Genomic DNA, 17,527 nt, shown 5'->3' on the forward strand with positions numbered 1-17,527 from the left:
CCATTGCCTAGCAGTGCCTGACTTTTAGCTAGAAGCTAACAATGTAGCTATGGCTGAACTTTGGCCTACTTTAGCATATACACATTTGCTCACTAAGAACCTGTGAACCACAATCCCAAACTGGCGGTTTGATTTTCTGTGTACAGAATTGTTTACCTTAAGTAAACTTCTTTGACTTTTATGCACATCATGTCTTTTTTTTTTTTTTTTTTTTTTTTAATATTAGCTTAGCTTTAGAAATTAGCTTTTCTAAAATTATACTATAAAAAAAACAATATAATCGCCTAACGCACAGTATCGAAATATATCGCAATATATTGAATCGTGACCTATGTATCGTGATACGTATCGTATCACCAGATTCTTGTCAGTACACAGCCCTATTCTCGTGACATCCCTAGTTAGAAACACTTTTAAGAGAAGTCCTTTTGATCATATTTGTGTCTCCTACATTATATTCCATCATTCCCTATGAAACTTTCCCACCCTTCTTTGATCCATTTGTACGACAGCAGTGTCTAGCGCAAAAGTGGTTAATATGACTTTACATTATTAGATGTATCTTCTCATTCTCTGAAGTATTTTTTATTTTTAATTTTTATCATTCGCTCCTCCTGTCTTGTGTTTTTCCTGTAGAAAAAGCGCTGCAAGACAAAGTCGTTGGACAAGGTTGAGATTCTGAAGCTAGCCGATCCCTCTGCTCCACTCACAAACGGGGATCTCAACTGCAACGGCTTCCACCCGTGCCTCCCTGCGCCGCCATCACCACCTCCTCTTCCTCCTCCTTCTCTCCCACTGCCCCCCCCTCCCTCTGCAGAGGAGGTATCATCCCTGCCCACTTGCACCTCCAAGGAGTTCCCTTCAGAGACTAGCAGCTGCAGCTCGTCCACCCACTCTGAGGAGTCCTACACAAGCCGTCTCCCACCTCCCTCTCCCAGCCTGTGCAACGGACACGGCCCGTCTTTCTCCCTCCATCAGTCTCCCACCAAGTCCCGCCAGGAGAAGCGCTCGCTGAAGCGGAGGAAGTCGCGGCAGACGGAGCTGCAGTTCCCTACCATGCGGCGGGGAAGCCTGGGTTCTCTGCCCAGCCTGCAGCAGCTTATAAAGGGAAACAAGGAGATCAGCGTCGGGACCATCGGGGTGACCGCAGTCACCGGACATGTCTGAACACTCTTACTTTTACACGACTTTCTATTAACAACCATATATATACACACACACACACACACACACACACACCAACACTATATGGTAGCAGACTTGTGAGGAGATGAGGTCTTACTGCATCCAAAAGAACCACATTTCCCATGAGCACCCAGGCACACCGTGGAACTGAAGTGGCTGGGGCAGCAGTAGCTCCACATCATCCAGTTCCTTATCCACTCCTGTCAAAGAGCTGTTCACGGTTATGTGCCTTTATATCTGTTCTCGACATTTTTAATGCTAAAAGACATGTGACATTTAAAGAATTATTGATGTGGACAGAGAGAGACACTGAGGTGGGGAGTGAAACATTATTACAAGTCAAATCCATTGATGAGGTTTTTCTTTTTCTTTTTTCTTTTACTGGATAAGCACATTGTCCCATGACATTTGAGCACCAGAAAAGTGTTTATCCCCACTCTGAGCACAGTGAGGAGAGGTGCTGGCCTCAACTCTACGTTCCTTCACCTAAGTGGGCATCAAGAAGTATTAAGGCTGCTCTTTTTTTTTTGGATGAAATGTGTCGTCGCGAGAGAACTGTGGAGCATGACAAACTACTTCTATATCACCTTCTGTCTTTCATTGCCATCATTTTATCCATTCTGTCTTTGTATTGCATCCTAACACGACTGCAGGTGTTTGTATGGGACCAGAGTGTTCAACTTTCATCGTACGCCAGAATCTCTGTTTCTCTTCCTCTGTCTCCGTCAGTCTGTTCCAAACCAACCATCAGAGCTGAATGAAGAACAGACTTTTACATGTCCGAATGGGTCATTCCTTTCAGTTTAGTGTCCCATTTAACCCCATATTACAAATGCAATTGCAGCAGTCTGTAGATCCTACTAATTCACGATGAATTGTTCTGTGAACTGTCCCTACCCGGTTAGTTTGGGCTGGGCCCAAAGAGCTTACTCACACACCAATTACAGGGGATATTGTGACTGTGGGGGAACAGGCTAAAGGCAAGCCGTTTTTTTTTTTTTTTTTTATTTTTTTATTTATTTTATTTTATTGTTTCTTTTATCCAATACCGAGCCATGCTCCTCTCTTATCATTGCTCGTGTGGTTTGTTTGAGTTGTCGCATAAGTATGGATGCATAAATAGTTGTTTAGGGCACAATGTACTGTAGGAGCACATTGTGCAAAACTGTATGTTTACACTTCGTCTCACACACACACACACTCGCACTTACTGGCACCCTGCAGCCTAGTCTGACAGACCAGTTTTATTTATCTATTTATTTATTCAAATGACTACAGATTTTTCTAACTTAACTTTGTTTCCCGTCTCCCAATCCTGCAGTGTCAAAGCAGTTTATCCATGACAGTATGTTACATAAATAAAATATTACAGTGAAATCCACTCAACCACACTGACACATGGCCACGGTGGATGGCTTGACCTCGGACATTTTTTCTTTTCTTTTCTTTTTTTTTTTTTTTTTTTAGCTTGGGCTCTGACATTATGGCATCCCCTAACTCTGTTTGCCTCTGCCTGAAATATCTGACTAATACGATAGCAGTCACATATCCTGCAGCAGCAACAAGATGGAGTACTGATTTTAGAAAACCACAGGCTTCTTAGGATCCTCACACTGCTGCTTTTGTAATTTGGTTGAGAGCAGCTGGCTGGTAGGACGTAGTGGAAAGGGTCAATCTGAGTGTTGATGAATTATTGTCCCGTCTTCTATGTCCTTATTTCAGGGTCTTTGATGGATCACTAGCCAACCCATTTTTTACTTGCCCTGTTCATGATTACATGACTGGCCTACGTTAACATTCAGTTTAATGTTTAAACGGTGTAGTTTTAAGTAATCAAATGTATATTTTTCTTTGTGTATGCAGTTTCTGACTGGCTCTGTGTGGTTGCATTTGGGTACATTCTGACAGAGAACTTCTCTTACTCTTACTCTCCCAAAAGAGCGTCATTACCTCTCCTGACCAGCTTCTATAGCTCCTCTTTCTCTTTACATATCTTTAACCCCCCCATTGCACGACTTATTGTGACTGTGAAGAAAAGTTTTTATATGCCTGCTTTATTAGCCACTCTAACAGGTTCCCATTGGGAGCTTGAAACACTACAATGACTACCTGCTTGCTTTCTAGCTGATCTGTGCATCCTCACTCTCATTGTACACTATTGTCTTTTATTCACTTGTCATTGCTCTTTGACTTTGTGTGTTTGCCCCCCTCCCTCCCCCCCACCTTGAATACTTGTGGTTTGTGAGGAGATGAATATTGTTGAAAAAAGGGAATGCAGCAAAGATGGGTACATTTGGAACACTTTTAATGTGATTCTGTATGTTTTGTTTGTTTTTTAAACCGTGTGTGTGTGTGTGTGTGTGTGTGTGTGTGTGTGTGTGTGTGTGTGTGTGTGTGTGTGTGTGTGTGTGTGTGTGTGTGTGTGTGTGTGTGTGTGTGTGTGTGTGTGTGTGTGTGTGTGTGTGTGTGTGTGTGTGTGTGTGTGTGTGTGTGTGTGTGTGTGTGTGTGTGAACCTCGTGTGTGTGTCTGTTATGAGAGACTACTTTGAAACTGCTTATCCTGTAACACAGCGAATAAGGAGAATGCCCTTGGCGAGAAATTTTAGGAGCACTTTGTATGACTCTTCATGCCTTTTTTTTTTTCTACCTTATATGTCAAGTGCTATCTTTTCTTTCTCTATCCCTCTCTTTCTCTCTGATTATTCTGAAGAGTGGCACAGTATTTTTGAGAAAGGAGTGAGTTACTACAAAACGTGTAGTGCCATTAGAAACTGTGAATTTCTAAATAAAACCTTTTTTTTTTTTTGTTGTCTTTCACTTTGGCTTTGGCTTTTATTGTGGGTGTTGTATTCAGCCGTTGTTTGTCAATCTTGGATCAATCCTTAATGCTACCTAGTCCATAAAGACAGACTGACTCACAACCTAAATAAAAGGGGTGATTCTCTGAAACTGATCATGGGAGTATAATTGAAATAAGATTTTGCCGCAGGGCTTTACATGCACAACATTAGCACATTGATGCAACATGCGATATGTCCTGCTAACCTCACCTGATCCAGTGTCCGTACAACCACACCAACAGGCTTTAGAAAGCTGAGATGGGACAACTTTTGCTCTCGTTATAAAATAAAAGCCAGCTTGGCACTTTGGATCTGCATGTTAAAGGCATCATTACGCTGCCTTTGTGCGTTGTTGGAAATGTTACTATTATGATTACAGTGGTTCGACTATACCAAGAATTGGAGAAATTCTATGTTTTACAAATTGTTTTATTGTTGTAGAAATTCTTCAATATCACAGAGTCAAATACATTGAGTACTAAATACAAAATGTTCATTTCCCATATTATGAACAACTTTTTGGCAACATTTAGCAGGTTCACACTTGTCCTAACCTTCTGCTGTTGATTGAAAACTGAACATAAATCTCAGTATTTTGCTCATGCTGGAGATGTAGCCTCTGACACTCAATTCAATTTTTTTTATAGTATCAAATCATAGTTATCTCGAGACACTTTACAGATACAGTAGGTCTAGACCACACTCTATAATTTACAAAGCACCAACAATTACAGTAATACCCTCAAGAGCAAGCAGTGCGACAGTGGCGAGGAAAAACTCCCTCTTGGGAAGAAACCTCAGACAGACCCAGGCTCTTGGTATATCCGCAAATATACTATAAGACATTAAATAAAATATAGGAACTCATTGCTTGGAACCTGTGGTATTATATTTGTTACATGTTATATATTCATAAAGCAAAGAATCTTGGCTATTCAAATTGTTTTTACTACTTACTGTAGTGAGCACTGTGCAACTGTATTATTCAGTGTATAACATAAGAAATTGTAAAGCATGTATGCATCAGGACATTTCTACTTTTGACTGAGCTTTAGACTTTCCAAAAAGAATCAACCTTCACATGAGACAGGGGTCTTTGAGCCTTTGGGACAAATAATCAAACATCAGCCATTTTTTTTCAAACAAAGTCACCAAAGAAGTTACAAAACTTTGTTTGAAAAAACAATATTTCGACCTATTAACAATAGCAAAGTGATAAAGTAGAACAGGAGCACATTCATGCAGCAGGATTATTAGCAATGTGATTAAAGAGCAGTATGGAAGTGGCACATATACTGAGAGGCTTGTGCCTCGACGCAGAGGTCAAGGGTTCGAGTCCGACCTGAGACGATTTCCTGCATGTCTTCCCCCTCTCTCTCCCCTTTCTAAAAGCCCCCAAAAAATAAATAAATAAAGAGCAGTATAGAAATTGGTACATCCCACCAAAAGGTGTCGCTGTGAGCAGAGCTGAACGCTGTTTTCCTCCAGCGCTCTCTCCCTCCCTCCGTTGTTTACGTTTATCCAACAACATGGAGGACGAGGTGGATGTTGATATTGAAGGAGACGAGTTTGAAAGCAGTGCTAGGTGAGAATATTTACTGTAACTAATTAATTAACATTCATACAGTCTGTTGGTCTCGCGTGCCGTAGTCCATACTAGTTTACGGAGACCTGGTCGTTGTTAGTAGCCCCACGGTGCAGGAGGCTACAAACAGCGGCGGATAGCTGTCTCGTGTGTCCGATAGATGCTAGGTGTCTCCCCGCCCTTCTCCACAGCTTCTTTCCTTTCTGTTGCAGCGAGCCGAATGGAGGAGGTTTAGTCCAGGAGCAGTTCATACAGTCTGCGTGGAAGAGCAGCGCAGGGATACTGGTAGGAGTTCACGAAGCTAACAGTCCTTCAGCGGACTCCTGTGCTGTGTGACTGCTAGCTAATACTCGTTGTTGACTCTCTGCGTGTGTGTGTGTCTCTCTGTTGTGCAGCCATGGGAGCTGGACAGCTCCATCAGCCCAGAGAACAGGGAGGTGATCGAGAGGATGCTGCTGGAGGAACAGTATCCTTTCACTGGCCTCAAATGCATTGGCATAATGTCTTCAGTAGCTTAACTGCAGACCTAATCAATCAATCACATTTTATTTAAAGTGTAAAATCACCATTAGACATGGTCTCAGTGCACTTTACAATTAAAGGAACTTAACAGACAGCAACAAAACAATTAAACCGCATTAAAGCAGTAATAATAATAAACAATACAAAACCAGCAACATAAGACAATAAGTGAAAAGGTGAGCGACGCAGACAGGATGGTGTGTTATGGTTGGCTATAGTATAATGCAGTGTTTCTCAAATGGGGGTACGTGTACCCCAAGGGGTACGTTGGAGGACTGCAGGGGGTACGTGAGCGCTTTTTTCAAAGTTTTTGTTGCATTTTGTCACTATTTTCGACCTGTCCTTGCCTTCCTTCCTTCCTTCCTTTTTTTCTACTGTCTTCTTTTTCTCTCCAAGTTTGTCGAAGTTTTTTTGCTTTTTTCAAAAAACAATTCCGCCTTTTTCAAGGTTTTTGTCACTTTTTTCAAAGTTTGTCTTCCTCCTTTCTACTGTGTTTTTTTTTCTCAAGTCTGTCGCTGTTTTTGATACTATTTTCCACCTATTCTTGCCTTACTTCCTCTTTCTACCGACTTTTTTTAGTTTGTAAGTTTTTTTTAAAGTTTTTGTTGCCTTTTTTCATTAGCATTTTTTTTCAGTTACATGGTTTGGTAAATCTATTGCTGGTCAGGGGGTACTTGGCTTAAAAACACAATTCAAATGGGATACATTATTGAAAAAAAGTTTGAGAACCACTGGTATAATTTGTAGAGGTGGGTTTTCAATCTAGATTTAAAAATGTCCACTGAGTGAGCTTCTTTAAACTGCAGAGGTCTGATGGGCAATAACCGCCCCAGTCTGTAACTAATGAAATCCTATATAAATAGAAGTCAATCTACTAATTGCAAAAATTAAAGACACAAGAAATAGAAAGATAAAAATGATCATATTGAGAAATGGTGCAAAAATGAATGATGAATATTTTTTTTATCCTAAATTGTAGGATTGCTTTTTGTTTCAAGTCATTGTCTGTTGAACTATAATGCACAGTACATTTGTTCCGAATACACAGTTGGGATAACACTCAGTATTAAATGTATTGGTCCTGAACTGTGCTTGTAGATACTACCTGACAGGTGAGGGGATTCCTGACAACATTTGGGAAAGTGATGTGAACAACGAGCCCAAAGTGAAGAAGTAAGTCAATCCTTCCTCCAGCATTCAAGGTGCAGTCAGCGATCCTGGAGAAAGATGGTTGATAGGGGTGTAGTGTAGGGCAACCATTGTGCTGGAGCAGTTTGGGGGTTCAGTGTGACTAGTGTCTCGAACTGGCAATCTTCCAGTTCTCAAAGCAAGTCCCCACAGACTGAGCTACTGCTGGGATAACAATCGCTGACTGCACCTTTCACATTAGCAGAGTACATGTTGTCATTGGCATTCATTTCACCCTTTTTCCTGTCGGGGGTTCAGGTCTCCGGCCAAGACGTCGGCCTCTGCCTCAGGCTCCTCTTATCGTTGGTCCAAACAGGAGAAAGAACTGTTTGAGGAAGGACTGGTAAGCTTCCCTTGGCTCAGGGCTTCTTAGGTTTACACTGAACAGGCCTATAACAAATGTAATACTTGTTGTATATGTGAGAGTACTGTCTAAAATACTAGGTGGCCATGTTGTGTTTTTCCGCAGGCTCAGTTTGGTCGAAGGTGGACTAAGATTGCCAAGTTGGTGGGGAGCCGTTCTGTCATTCAGGTCAAGAGCTATGCCAGGCAGTATTTTAAACACAAGGTGAGACTTTAAATTCCACCTTTGTTTTGCTGCTAACAGCTAACTGCTAAGTGCCCACTACAGGACTTTAGACCTGATTTTCTTAGCAGCATGCAGGGTGTTACAGTTTGTTAATACAAGCTTAATTGTAGTGCCTCAAAGAATTGATTTCAAAATACTTTTGCTGGTTTATAAATCACTAAACGGTTTAGGGCCAAAATACATTTCTGATCTGCTGCTACACTATGACCCACCCAGACCTCTCAGGTCGTCTGGGACAGGTCTACTTGTTGTCTCCAGAGTCAGAACTAAACAGGGGGAAGCAGCATTCAGTTTTTATGCTCCACATATCTGGAACAAACTCCCAGAAAACTGCAGGTCCGCAGCAACTCTCAGTTCTTTTAAATCAAAGCTAAAGACCTATCTTTTGGATGTTGCCTTTCTTTAAATAACTGTTCATTTTGTTATACTGAATTTGCATTGATGACACTGTATGACACTCGATAACTGCTCTTTAATGTTTAATTTCTTATACTGCACTGTAACTGTTATTCGCGTATTTTATCTCTCAGTTCTTTAAATTCTTATACTGCACTGTCAATTTTATTCTTGTCTTTTAATGTTTTAATTTGTTGTTTAAACATTTTCTAACTGCTCTTTAATGTTTTATGTAAAGCACTTTGAATTGCCCTGTTGCTGAAATGTGCTGTACAAATGAAGCTGCCTTGCCTTGCCTATCCCACAGTTAAACTTGTGCTTCCTCATTATTCAAACTCTTTCACAACCAGAACGCATTCCTCGGGCAGGATTGGGGAATAAGAATGAAGAATAAACAATGTCTTTCGTCATCTGTATTTATTTTATTTTTTCCCCCCAGGCTAAATCAGAACCCAGAGCTGCAGCTCCCTCTGCAGGCCCTGCGCTGCACTTACAACCACCTCAGCCCACCTCCAGTCGTGCATCCTCTCTGACAAACGCTGTCCGCATAGAGAAGCTTTCCGATGACGAGAACGAGGAGGTAGACATCACAGATGACCTCAGCGACGACGGAGACGGTGATGACGAGCCGCAGGCTGTTCTGAAGACTGAGATTTGGGAGCCAGAGCAGCTAGCAGGCCCTGAGGTCCAGACAGACACGGAGGAACAGAAAGAGGCAGGTCTGACTGAGACAAGGGACCAGCCCAGCCACACCTCGCCGTTTCCACAAAGTCCCCGAACCTCATTGGCCCTACCTTCCTTAGAGAAGACCAGTGTGACCGGGCTGGGCGAGAAAAGCAACGAGAGAGTATCAGTCCCTCATAAAGACCTTCCAGCATGGGCTCAGACGGACTCGGAGCAAATGGCCGATGAGAACGAAGACCAGAGCTCCCAGTCTGATAGCTCAGCACAGACTGGTCCACTGGACGAGGCCTGTAGCGATGGCACAGGTAAGACTCACGCCTGCTGTTTTTATGCACAGTACCAGTCAAAAGTTTGGTCACACTTCCTCATTCACTTGAATGGGAAAGCGTGTCCAAACTTTTGACTCGTACTTTTGACGGCATTTCTGCCTTTTATTAGATCAGAGCTGAGATATGAAAGGGGAGAGAGAGAGGGGGGAAGACATGCAGGAAAACCGCCACAGGTCGGACTCAAACCCTGGACCTTCTGCGTCGAAGAACAAACCTTTGCACATGTGCGCCCGCTCTACCAACTCAGCTAACCGGCCACCTTACTTGCTTTTGTGAAGTTACAACATGGTTCCTGTTTGCTTCCCCAGATACTGCTGATAAGACTGAGCAGAGTGCAGCTGATAGACCAGAAGAAGACCAGGAGGAGGAAGAGGAAGATGATGAGGAGGAGGAGGAAGAAGAAGAAGAAGAGGAGGAGCTTAAGCCCCCTGAACAGGAAATAGAGATGGACATGGAGACCACCACTGAGGATGAGAAACAAGCTATCCCAGAGTTCTTTGAGGGACGACCATCCAAGACTCCTGAAAGATACCTTAGGATCCGAAACTACATCCTGGATCAATGGTAAAACCTTAAAACATGTTTGGTAACTTCTGTCAACGACAGCGCTGCAGAACAAGTGCTCATTACTTCTTCTGTTCACCAGGATGAAGAGCAAGCCCAAGTACCTGAACAAGACGTCAGTCCGCCCTGGACTGAAGAACTGCGGAGACGTCAACTGCATTGGGAGGATTCACACCTACCTGGAGCTCATTGGAGCCATCAACTTCAACTGCGGTAACTTTACAGACGGCCTTCTTCTGTTTCTTTTAAAAAGAAATCTGTCTTCCCTTTTCATTTTGGAGCTCTGCCTCTTCTCTCACAGAGCAAGCGGTCTACAATCGCCCAAAGGTGATGGACCGCTCCAAGCACAAGGAGGGCAAAGATGTGCTTGAGGCCTACCAGCTCGCCCAGAGACTGCAGAGTATGGTAGGTACCCATAACCACCTAACTCCCCACAAAGACACCAAAACCCTCAAGCATCTGAACCATGAGTTTGCTGGACTTTGAGCTAACTTGTTGATTGGCTGCACGGTTTAGCGGACCAGGAAGCGGCGCGTGCGGGACATATGGGGAAACTGGCGTGACTCTAAAGATTTGGAGGGACAGACGTATGAGGTTTGGACACTCGGACACACACTGCAACTGTTCACACACAAGTACTGATCACTTGGTTGAGTTCTCATTTACTCTATTTACTGCTACTGTGTTTCATCAGCATCTCAGTGCTGAGGAGCTGGCTCTGCGGAGAGAAGAGATGAAGAAGCAGCCGAAACCCTGCAAGATCTCCAGATTCAGGGGGTGGGTGTGAGTGAGTGTGGAATTTCCGACAACCTTGTAATTGCATATTTCTGTATGTGTAACTACTTTCACTCCTCCTTCTAGGTCTTTTGATCCATTCCAGTTGATTCCCTGCAGGTCTTTTGGAGAGGATGTACAGGTCGGTGGCCATTTGTCCCATCAGTCAGTCATCAGTAGTGCAACGTTTCTTGCAAGATGGGAGTTTCACCACTTATTTAATCTGAGGTCGTGTATACATAACCTCAATATAAGTTGATTAAAAACTAAAAGGTCCTCTTTGTTCTCCCCAGGAACCATTCCAGGTTATTGTGTGTGCAGAGACTCTTCTCATAATGGACATGGTATGCCAAACACACAACCACACACGCTGAATGTATTTTCCCTTAGGTAGCACACACGTTACGAGTTATTCGAGTTATGTTTTCAGTGTGTGATTATGTTGTTAATTCACTGATCTGTAAGGCAGGCCAATCAATGCTGCCTTTTTGTTTTTTTAATATATTAAACTATTGTCCATTTCATAAAAACAAATGATGGGCTCATTAAAAAAAAAAAAAAAAAAAATTAGATATCGAGATTTTATGATAAAGTATTTTGACTGATTGTTACTTTTCTGTGCATCTGAGCAGATCTGCGCAGCAGAGCCATGCAACAGCGTGAGTACAGGTTTGCAGTGCGAGATGGACCCGGTGTCTCAGACGCAGGCCTGTGACGTGCTGTCGTCGCTGGGCTTCAGCGTGGTGGGCTGGTACCACTCGCATCCCACCTTCCACCCCAACCCTTCAGTACGGGACATCAACACACAGGACCAGTTCCAGGTGAAAGGATTAAACGAAAGAAGTTCCCACTGGAGTCGGTCTACGGGGGCACGTGATCTGATTCTCTTTGTCCTGATTTGTTCCAGAGTTATTTCTCACGTGGCGGCGCCCCCTTCATCGGGATGATAGTGAGTCCGTATGACCCAGCCAACCCCTCCCCCCACTCCCAAACTACCTGCTTGTTGGTGAAAGAGAGCCAGGAGCCTTCAGGCCCACAGAGTATGTTTAACACACACAAAGACATGATTCAAAACGTTAAAACAGTTCATATCAAGCTGACAATGTAGGACACACACACAGAGTAGCACAATCTATCCTCTGTCTCTCTTTCTGTTCCTACCCCAGAGCTGCCCTACCGGTTCGACTTCCTGTCATCACAGGACCTTCCAGACTGGGAACAGACGTTGAGGAGAGCTCAGTGGATCATTCACAAATACTGTCAAACACCCGGGTGAGTGAGAAACAAGACTGCAGTGGCCGTCCTGACACACACATTCTGCCTTTTTGTGATTTGGAACAAGTTGTTAATAAAGCTTAATGTTGGAGTATATTAACTGTTGTTGTATTTTTTTTACACTGGGTAGGAGTGTGCAAATGGAGAGATTGTTCCGGAAAGACTCCCATCTCACCTATCTGGAGAAGGTCTGTCCAGCTGATCAGTCTGCCCACTGTTGACACATCTTAGTGCCTACTGGCTTCATTAACTGATTTACTACTGCTTTATTGTCTTTGTCTCATTTCACTTGACCTCTTCCATCTGTCACCTCCTTTTTAGATGCTGTCGTCTCTGGCCAGGTACCTGGAGCCCCTGCCAGATGAGGAGGGAGACCCCTTCCTCACCCAGATCCAGGCGCTTTTCCAGTCCGACTTTATTGCCAAGCAGGAAGAGAGGGAATCTTTTATCTTATCCAGACCAGAAGTCTCAGACGACTTTGCTTTTGATCAGCTGATGAGCGTGGAGAGGCCCCAGGAGGGAGGAAGAGACTCTGATCTGGGTTCTGGCAGTGCTTCAGATAGCGGTGTACAGCCCACGGACACAAACAGCAGCACAGTTTTACATCTGGGCTCCGTGTTGTCGACTGAACATGACTATTTACTGTGATGGACCATATATCTCATCTAATTCTCAAAGAATACCCTTTTATGTAAAGTTTTGTATCAGTATTACCAACTTACTTATTTAGTTTTTCTAACATTTTATGGGGAAAAAAAAGCATTTCACTTTCTTTTAAACATAAAAATATATTTTCTTATTTTGTTGTCTTTTATATTATTGTAATAGCTCCATATTAAATTGTAGTGCTGTAAGGTGCTGTCGATTACAACAAAATGTCAGTCACATTTTTTTATAAGAGAATATCAAGAAGAAGTCACAGTTTCCTTTCAATTTAGGGTAATGCTTGCTTCCATGGCAACAAGATTAAATTAGCTAAACTTGTCCATGGGGACTTGTAATTATTAGCCTCCTATAACTGTTGACTTGAACCTACCTGTGTTTATCTCCAATTTCTCATTAAAAAAACATTTTTTTAGGCATTTATGCTTTTATTTAGACAGAGACCGAGAGGAAAGGGGAGCTGAGAGGTGAAGAGGTGCAGCAAGGAGCCCAGGGCCAGACTCAAACCCTTTAAATCCTCTTTTAATACATCAAATACCTCCTATAGTGTGTACGTTTAGTAAAAGGCTTTTTAAGATTCTCTCTTATTATATCAAACATCTAGCTTAATGCTGTTGGCTGGTAAAATATGTAAGTGGCTGCTGGATTGGATTCAGTCTCCAGGTAAAAAAAACTAATGGTAATCTATTGAGTAGCAGGGGGACACAAAAGTTAATTTCTAATCCTGCAGACACCTGACTGCCAGTTTAGCTGTTTAACTGTAATCACGGACACCACGTTTATTTGGATAGAGACAAAAAAAAGCTTAACGAAAGTGACAGGTTAGTGCTTTTACTGACAGAAACGGCAAATGGGAAATTTCTACAGATTTGCATGCAGTCTTTTGTCTGTAATAATGGTTTTGCTTTCTTTTCAAAGTCAGGAGAAATAATATATTGTCTGGTATTGCATTCCACCCTCATTTATACTTTTCACATCATTTTTTCCATTATATTTATATGTATATATAGCCCATATACAATACACAGACTCTGATCCAAATCTGGACCCAGGTGCAATTTAATCCAGTTTCGGTAACACTTTACTTGAAGGTATCTACATAAGAGTGACATGACACTGTCATGACACATGAACCCTAACTCTAACCCTAACCCTAACCCTAACTTGTCATGACAAAAACCAAATGACACTTACTAAAAGAAGCGTTTTGTCATAAACGATTATGACTTGTTTATAATGTTTATGACACGTTCATGACGGTGTCATGTCACTCTTATGTAGATACCTTCAACTAAAGTGTAACCCCAGTTTCTTTACATTTCAGTGCAACCTGACTTAACTTAGATATCACTTGTTTAACCCAACCGACGCTGCAGACATTTTACATTGTATACAGTTATTTGAGTACCGCTGATCTAAAGCTATATATTATTGGTGCTCAAATACAAGTATACGGTATCTTTATTAAGCAGATATGAAAAAAAAGGTTTGCCATATAAGTGAGGTAGTGTATACAAATATCAAAAAGGCAAAGGTAAAATCTGATTTCTTGAAGAGATGTGTGTATTTTGCAAATACAAAGCTACGTGCCTGTATGGGATCTTATATGCCTTGCCAAATGAGATGCATCAACGCATCTTTTCCCACAGGTCTTGCAAACTTACAGCTTCACAGCTGTGTGGGTTCTCGTGGATTTTCAAGCCATTACTAAACTGAAAAGCCATCCCACATGTTTTGCACCACAATGGCTTCTCACCTACATGGGTTCTTATATAAAATGCCGATTTCTGACGGAATCGTTTCCCACACGTTTTGCAAGAATAAGGCCTCTCATCTGTCTGGTTATTTTCAAGCCATTACTAGATTTGAAACCCATCCCACATGCTTTACAAGAATATGGCTTCTCACCTGTGTGGATTTTCAAAACATTACTTAAAGGTGCAGTAGGTAAGACTTATAAAAGTAACTTTCTGTCATATTTGCTGAAACTGCCCCTATGTTCCAGTGGAACTACATGAAGCAGGTAATTAAAAAAAAAATCCGGCTCCTCTGGCACCACCTACAGCCTGTAGTGCGATTTGCAAAAATCCACCGCTCCCTGTTCAGATGCACCAATCAGGGCCAGGTGGGGATGTCTAACTGCATGTCAATCACACACATTAATTCTCCCTTGTGGGGTGGAGGGGCCTAGGAGACCGTTTTGGGTTTTAGCAGAAAGGGGGGACTGAGAAGTTTTTGATTGATGTTCAAATGTTTTGGCCAAGTCCTGGATCTTCGCAATCCTACCTACGGCACCTTTAATTGAAAATCCATTCCACGTTTTGCAAGAAAATGGCTTCTCACCTGTGTGGGTTCTTATATGAACGCTGAATCCTGATACCTGACTGAATCCTTTCCCACATGTTTCGCAAGAATACGCCTTCTCGCCTGTGTGGGTTTTAATATGAACGACCAATTCTGCTTTCTGACGGAATCTTTTCCCACGTTTTTACAAGAATTCGGCTGCGCGTCTGTGTGGACGATCAGGTGTCCCTGCAATGCTGACTTGTACTTAAAATCTTTTCCACACTTGTCATATATCACAGACTGTTTCCCATTGGGAGTATTATGGTGAATCCCTGACAAGTTAGTGTTGTTAACATTGTTACTGTGACTTCTGCTTTTGTGATGTCTCTTCCTTTGTTTAGGCTCTGCATCTCTAGTTGATCCTCAACGCTTGCCTCCTTCGTGATCTCGGCTCTTGCGGCTACTTGAGAGTTGTGAGAGAGGAGCCGGTGGTCACTGTTTGCTTCTGATAACACAGAGTTTATAACTGGCATGTTAACTACGGACTCTTTCTCTGCTGCACTAAGAGTTTTGATCAGGATTCAAGTTCCCGAGTCTGATCTTCAACTGTGGTCACTTTCCTCATAAGTAGGAGTCAAAATAAAGGTATCAGTCTCCTGCTTCAGTACTAAGCTGCTCTCCCTCCTGACTTGTGCAGAGTTCCTCCTGTTCCTATCTGTGGAGGATCTGGCTTCTCTTGGTCCACACTGGAGTTCCTCTCCTGCTCCTGCTGTGGGAAGAATAGGAGAACTTACTACTGTGATTGTGGAAAAACGGACATGTGAGCAAATATATACAAGTAACTAGGTCTGCACAATTAATCACAATTGTATCCAAATCGCCACCCAAATTATTTTGAAAATGATATCCAATAATTCAATGAAAATAAGAATAATGATACAAAAACGATCATTCCCTCCGGTAACACTTTACAATAAGGTACACAAAAAAATAGGTAATGATTAGTTACTGTTTTTGAAAGGGTAGTTACTGTTTATCAGAAGAGTAGTTAGGCTACTGTTTTTGAAAGGGTAGTTACTGTTTATCAGAAGAGTAGTTACTGTTTTTGAAAGGGTAGTTAATGTTTATCAGAAGGGTAACGAATGATTTTTAAAAGGGTAGTTACTGAAAAAGGGTAACTAATCATTCGTTACCCTTCTGAAAAACAGTAACTACCCTTTCAAAAACAGTAACTAATCATTAACTACCTATTTTTTGTGTACCTTATTGTAAAGTGTTACCTTTCCTCCAATATGGTGAATCATATTGCAATCGCAATATCAGTCAAAATAATCGCAATTAGATATTTTCCTCATACTGTGCAGTATTAGTTAACGTTATGTATACCATTGGTCCTAATGGTATACATAATGTTACTTACTGAATAAGTTATATTCCCCTTTTAGCAGAGGAGGGTAACGAGTTACATTTACTCCGATACATTTACTCCGTTACATTTACTCCGTTACATTTACTTGAGTAAGTTTAAAAAAAATTATACTTCCAGGAGTAGTTTTAAATCACTATACTTTTTGCTTTTACTTGAGTAGATTTGTGAAGAAGAAACTGTACTCTTACTCCACTACATTAGGCTACAATGAGCTCGTTACTTTTCTTTTTACCTCTTTGGTATTCTACGCGTCATTGTTCGCCTCATTTTAATGTTTTATTTTGACAGAGAGAGAGACTTCCGCTAAAGGCTCTACCACGTGGCTGTGTTTCACCAATCAAACGTAGTTGTGCAGTCTCGTCACGTGACCATACTCAATCTCATCGGCGATGTTTGCACAACATGACCAATAGCCACATATTTTACATAAGAAGTGCAAACTATAATTCTACATAAATATGAAGAACACAGACACGGTTTTACAGACAAAACGCAATACAGTCGCTGCTTCTTAAAACAGGAGGACAGCTGGCAAAAAAAGAAATAAATAGGCGACGCTGTAGATGCGTAGCTAGCCTACATCACAACGCTTATCAATATCACTTCCCCATCAGTCAGGCACAACATCTGACCATAATTACAGTTGTACTTTCCATAAACTGCCGTTGATTTAGCCTATTATTTCAGTTGCAACCCTGGCAGTGGAAGCGATCGTGAGAGCAAATAAAAAATATAAAAAACATAATTCAAACCGCATTGGTGACACATGGCTCAAGAAGCCGACAAATAGCCGATATGTAATTCCCTCCCATTAAAATCTATATATTTCATAAATACACCCATCAGGGAATGTTAATGGGGTTGTCGGTCTCTAAATGTTTTTTGTATGAGCGCACCCCTCTCTCTCTCTCTCTCTCTCTCTCTCTCTCTCTCCGCGCACCGAGCTCCGCCTGATCTTCTATAAGAACGGTGACGCCGTTATCAACCGAGTATTGATTGGTCAGTAGGCGGTGTACCGGTTGATCTCTGATCTCCAACTTAACCTGCTCCCGACCAGGTTAGGCGTCCAGCATGAGTTACCACGGCGATTGAACCCAATAACAACTAATCCACCTTTGTGATACAGAAAACCAAATCTTGCTTCGTAGTCCAGAGGCCTGTAGGCCTACTATGAAGCAGGATTTGGCGTTAACGAGCTAACTTAAGGCTCAACCCAGG

The 17,527-nt window shown here is 42.0% G+C and overlaps 2 protein-coding genes across 5 annotated transcripts in view; both read left to right on the forward strand.

Annotated features, from left to right (window-relative positions):
* Nucleotides 1–4,002, forward strand: part of suco (SUN domain containing ossification factor) — a 59,816-nt gene extending 55,814 nt beyond the window's left edge. For 2 of the 4 annotated variants that reach the window (XM_039810339.1, XM_039810340.1), the window contains exon 23: nt 637–1,167. In XM_039810339.1, the coding sequence (XP_039666273.1) occupies nt 637–1,167 (531 nt within the window). Of the gene's footprint in view, nt 1–636 lie in introns of all 4 variants that reach the window. The other 2 variants (XM_039810338.1, XM_039810341.1) reach the window with 2 other exon arrangements.
* Nucleotides 4,003–5,482: 1,480 nt separating this feature from the next.
* On the forward strand, nt 5,483–11,134 carry mysm1 (Myb-like, SWIRM and MPN domains 1). Its single transcript, XM_039812393.1, has 14 exons — nt 5,483–5,610; nt 5,823–5,895; nt 6,006–6,076; nt 7,231–7,305; nt 7,579–7,663; nt 7,790–7,888; nt 8,745–9,294; nt 9,627–9,882; nt 9,965–10,095; nt 10,184–10,287; nt 10,399–10,476; nt 10,577–10,659; nt 10,744–10,798; nt 10,950–11,134. Exons 1-14 carry the CDS (start codon nt 5,555–5,557, stop codon nt 11,028–11,030), a joined length of 1,797 nt encoding a protein of 598 aa, XP_039668327.1. The 5' UTR covers nt 5,483–5,554; the 3' UTR covers nt 11,031–11,134.
* The last annotated feature ends 6,393 nt before the right edge of the window (nt 11,135–17,527 follow it).

Source organism: Perca fluviatilis, chromosome 9 (genome assembly GCF_010015445.1).
Source record: "Perca fluviatilis chromosome 9, GENO_Pfluv_1.0, whole genome shotgun sequence".
Taxonomy (NCBI): domain Eukaryota; kingdom Metazoa; phylum Chordata; class Actinopteri; order Perciformes; family Percidae; genus Perca; species Perca fluviatilis.

Bases quoted from the DNA above. Each gene is read 5' to 3' on its own strand.
- mysm1 (XM_039812393.1), top strand. From the start codon at position 5,555: ATGGAGGACGAGGTGGATGTTGATATTGAAGGAGACGAGTTTGAAAGC. The intron at 7,664-7,789 runs GTAAGCTTCCCT...GTTTTTCCGCAG, and splicing joins AACTGTTTGAGGAAGGACTG to GCTCAGTTTGGTCGAAGGTG. The intron at 10,660-10,743 runs GTGGGTGTGAGT...TCCTCCTTCTAG, and splicing joins AAGATCTCCAGATTCAGGGG to GTCTTTTGATCCATTCCAGT.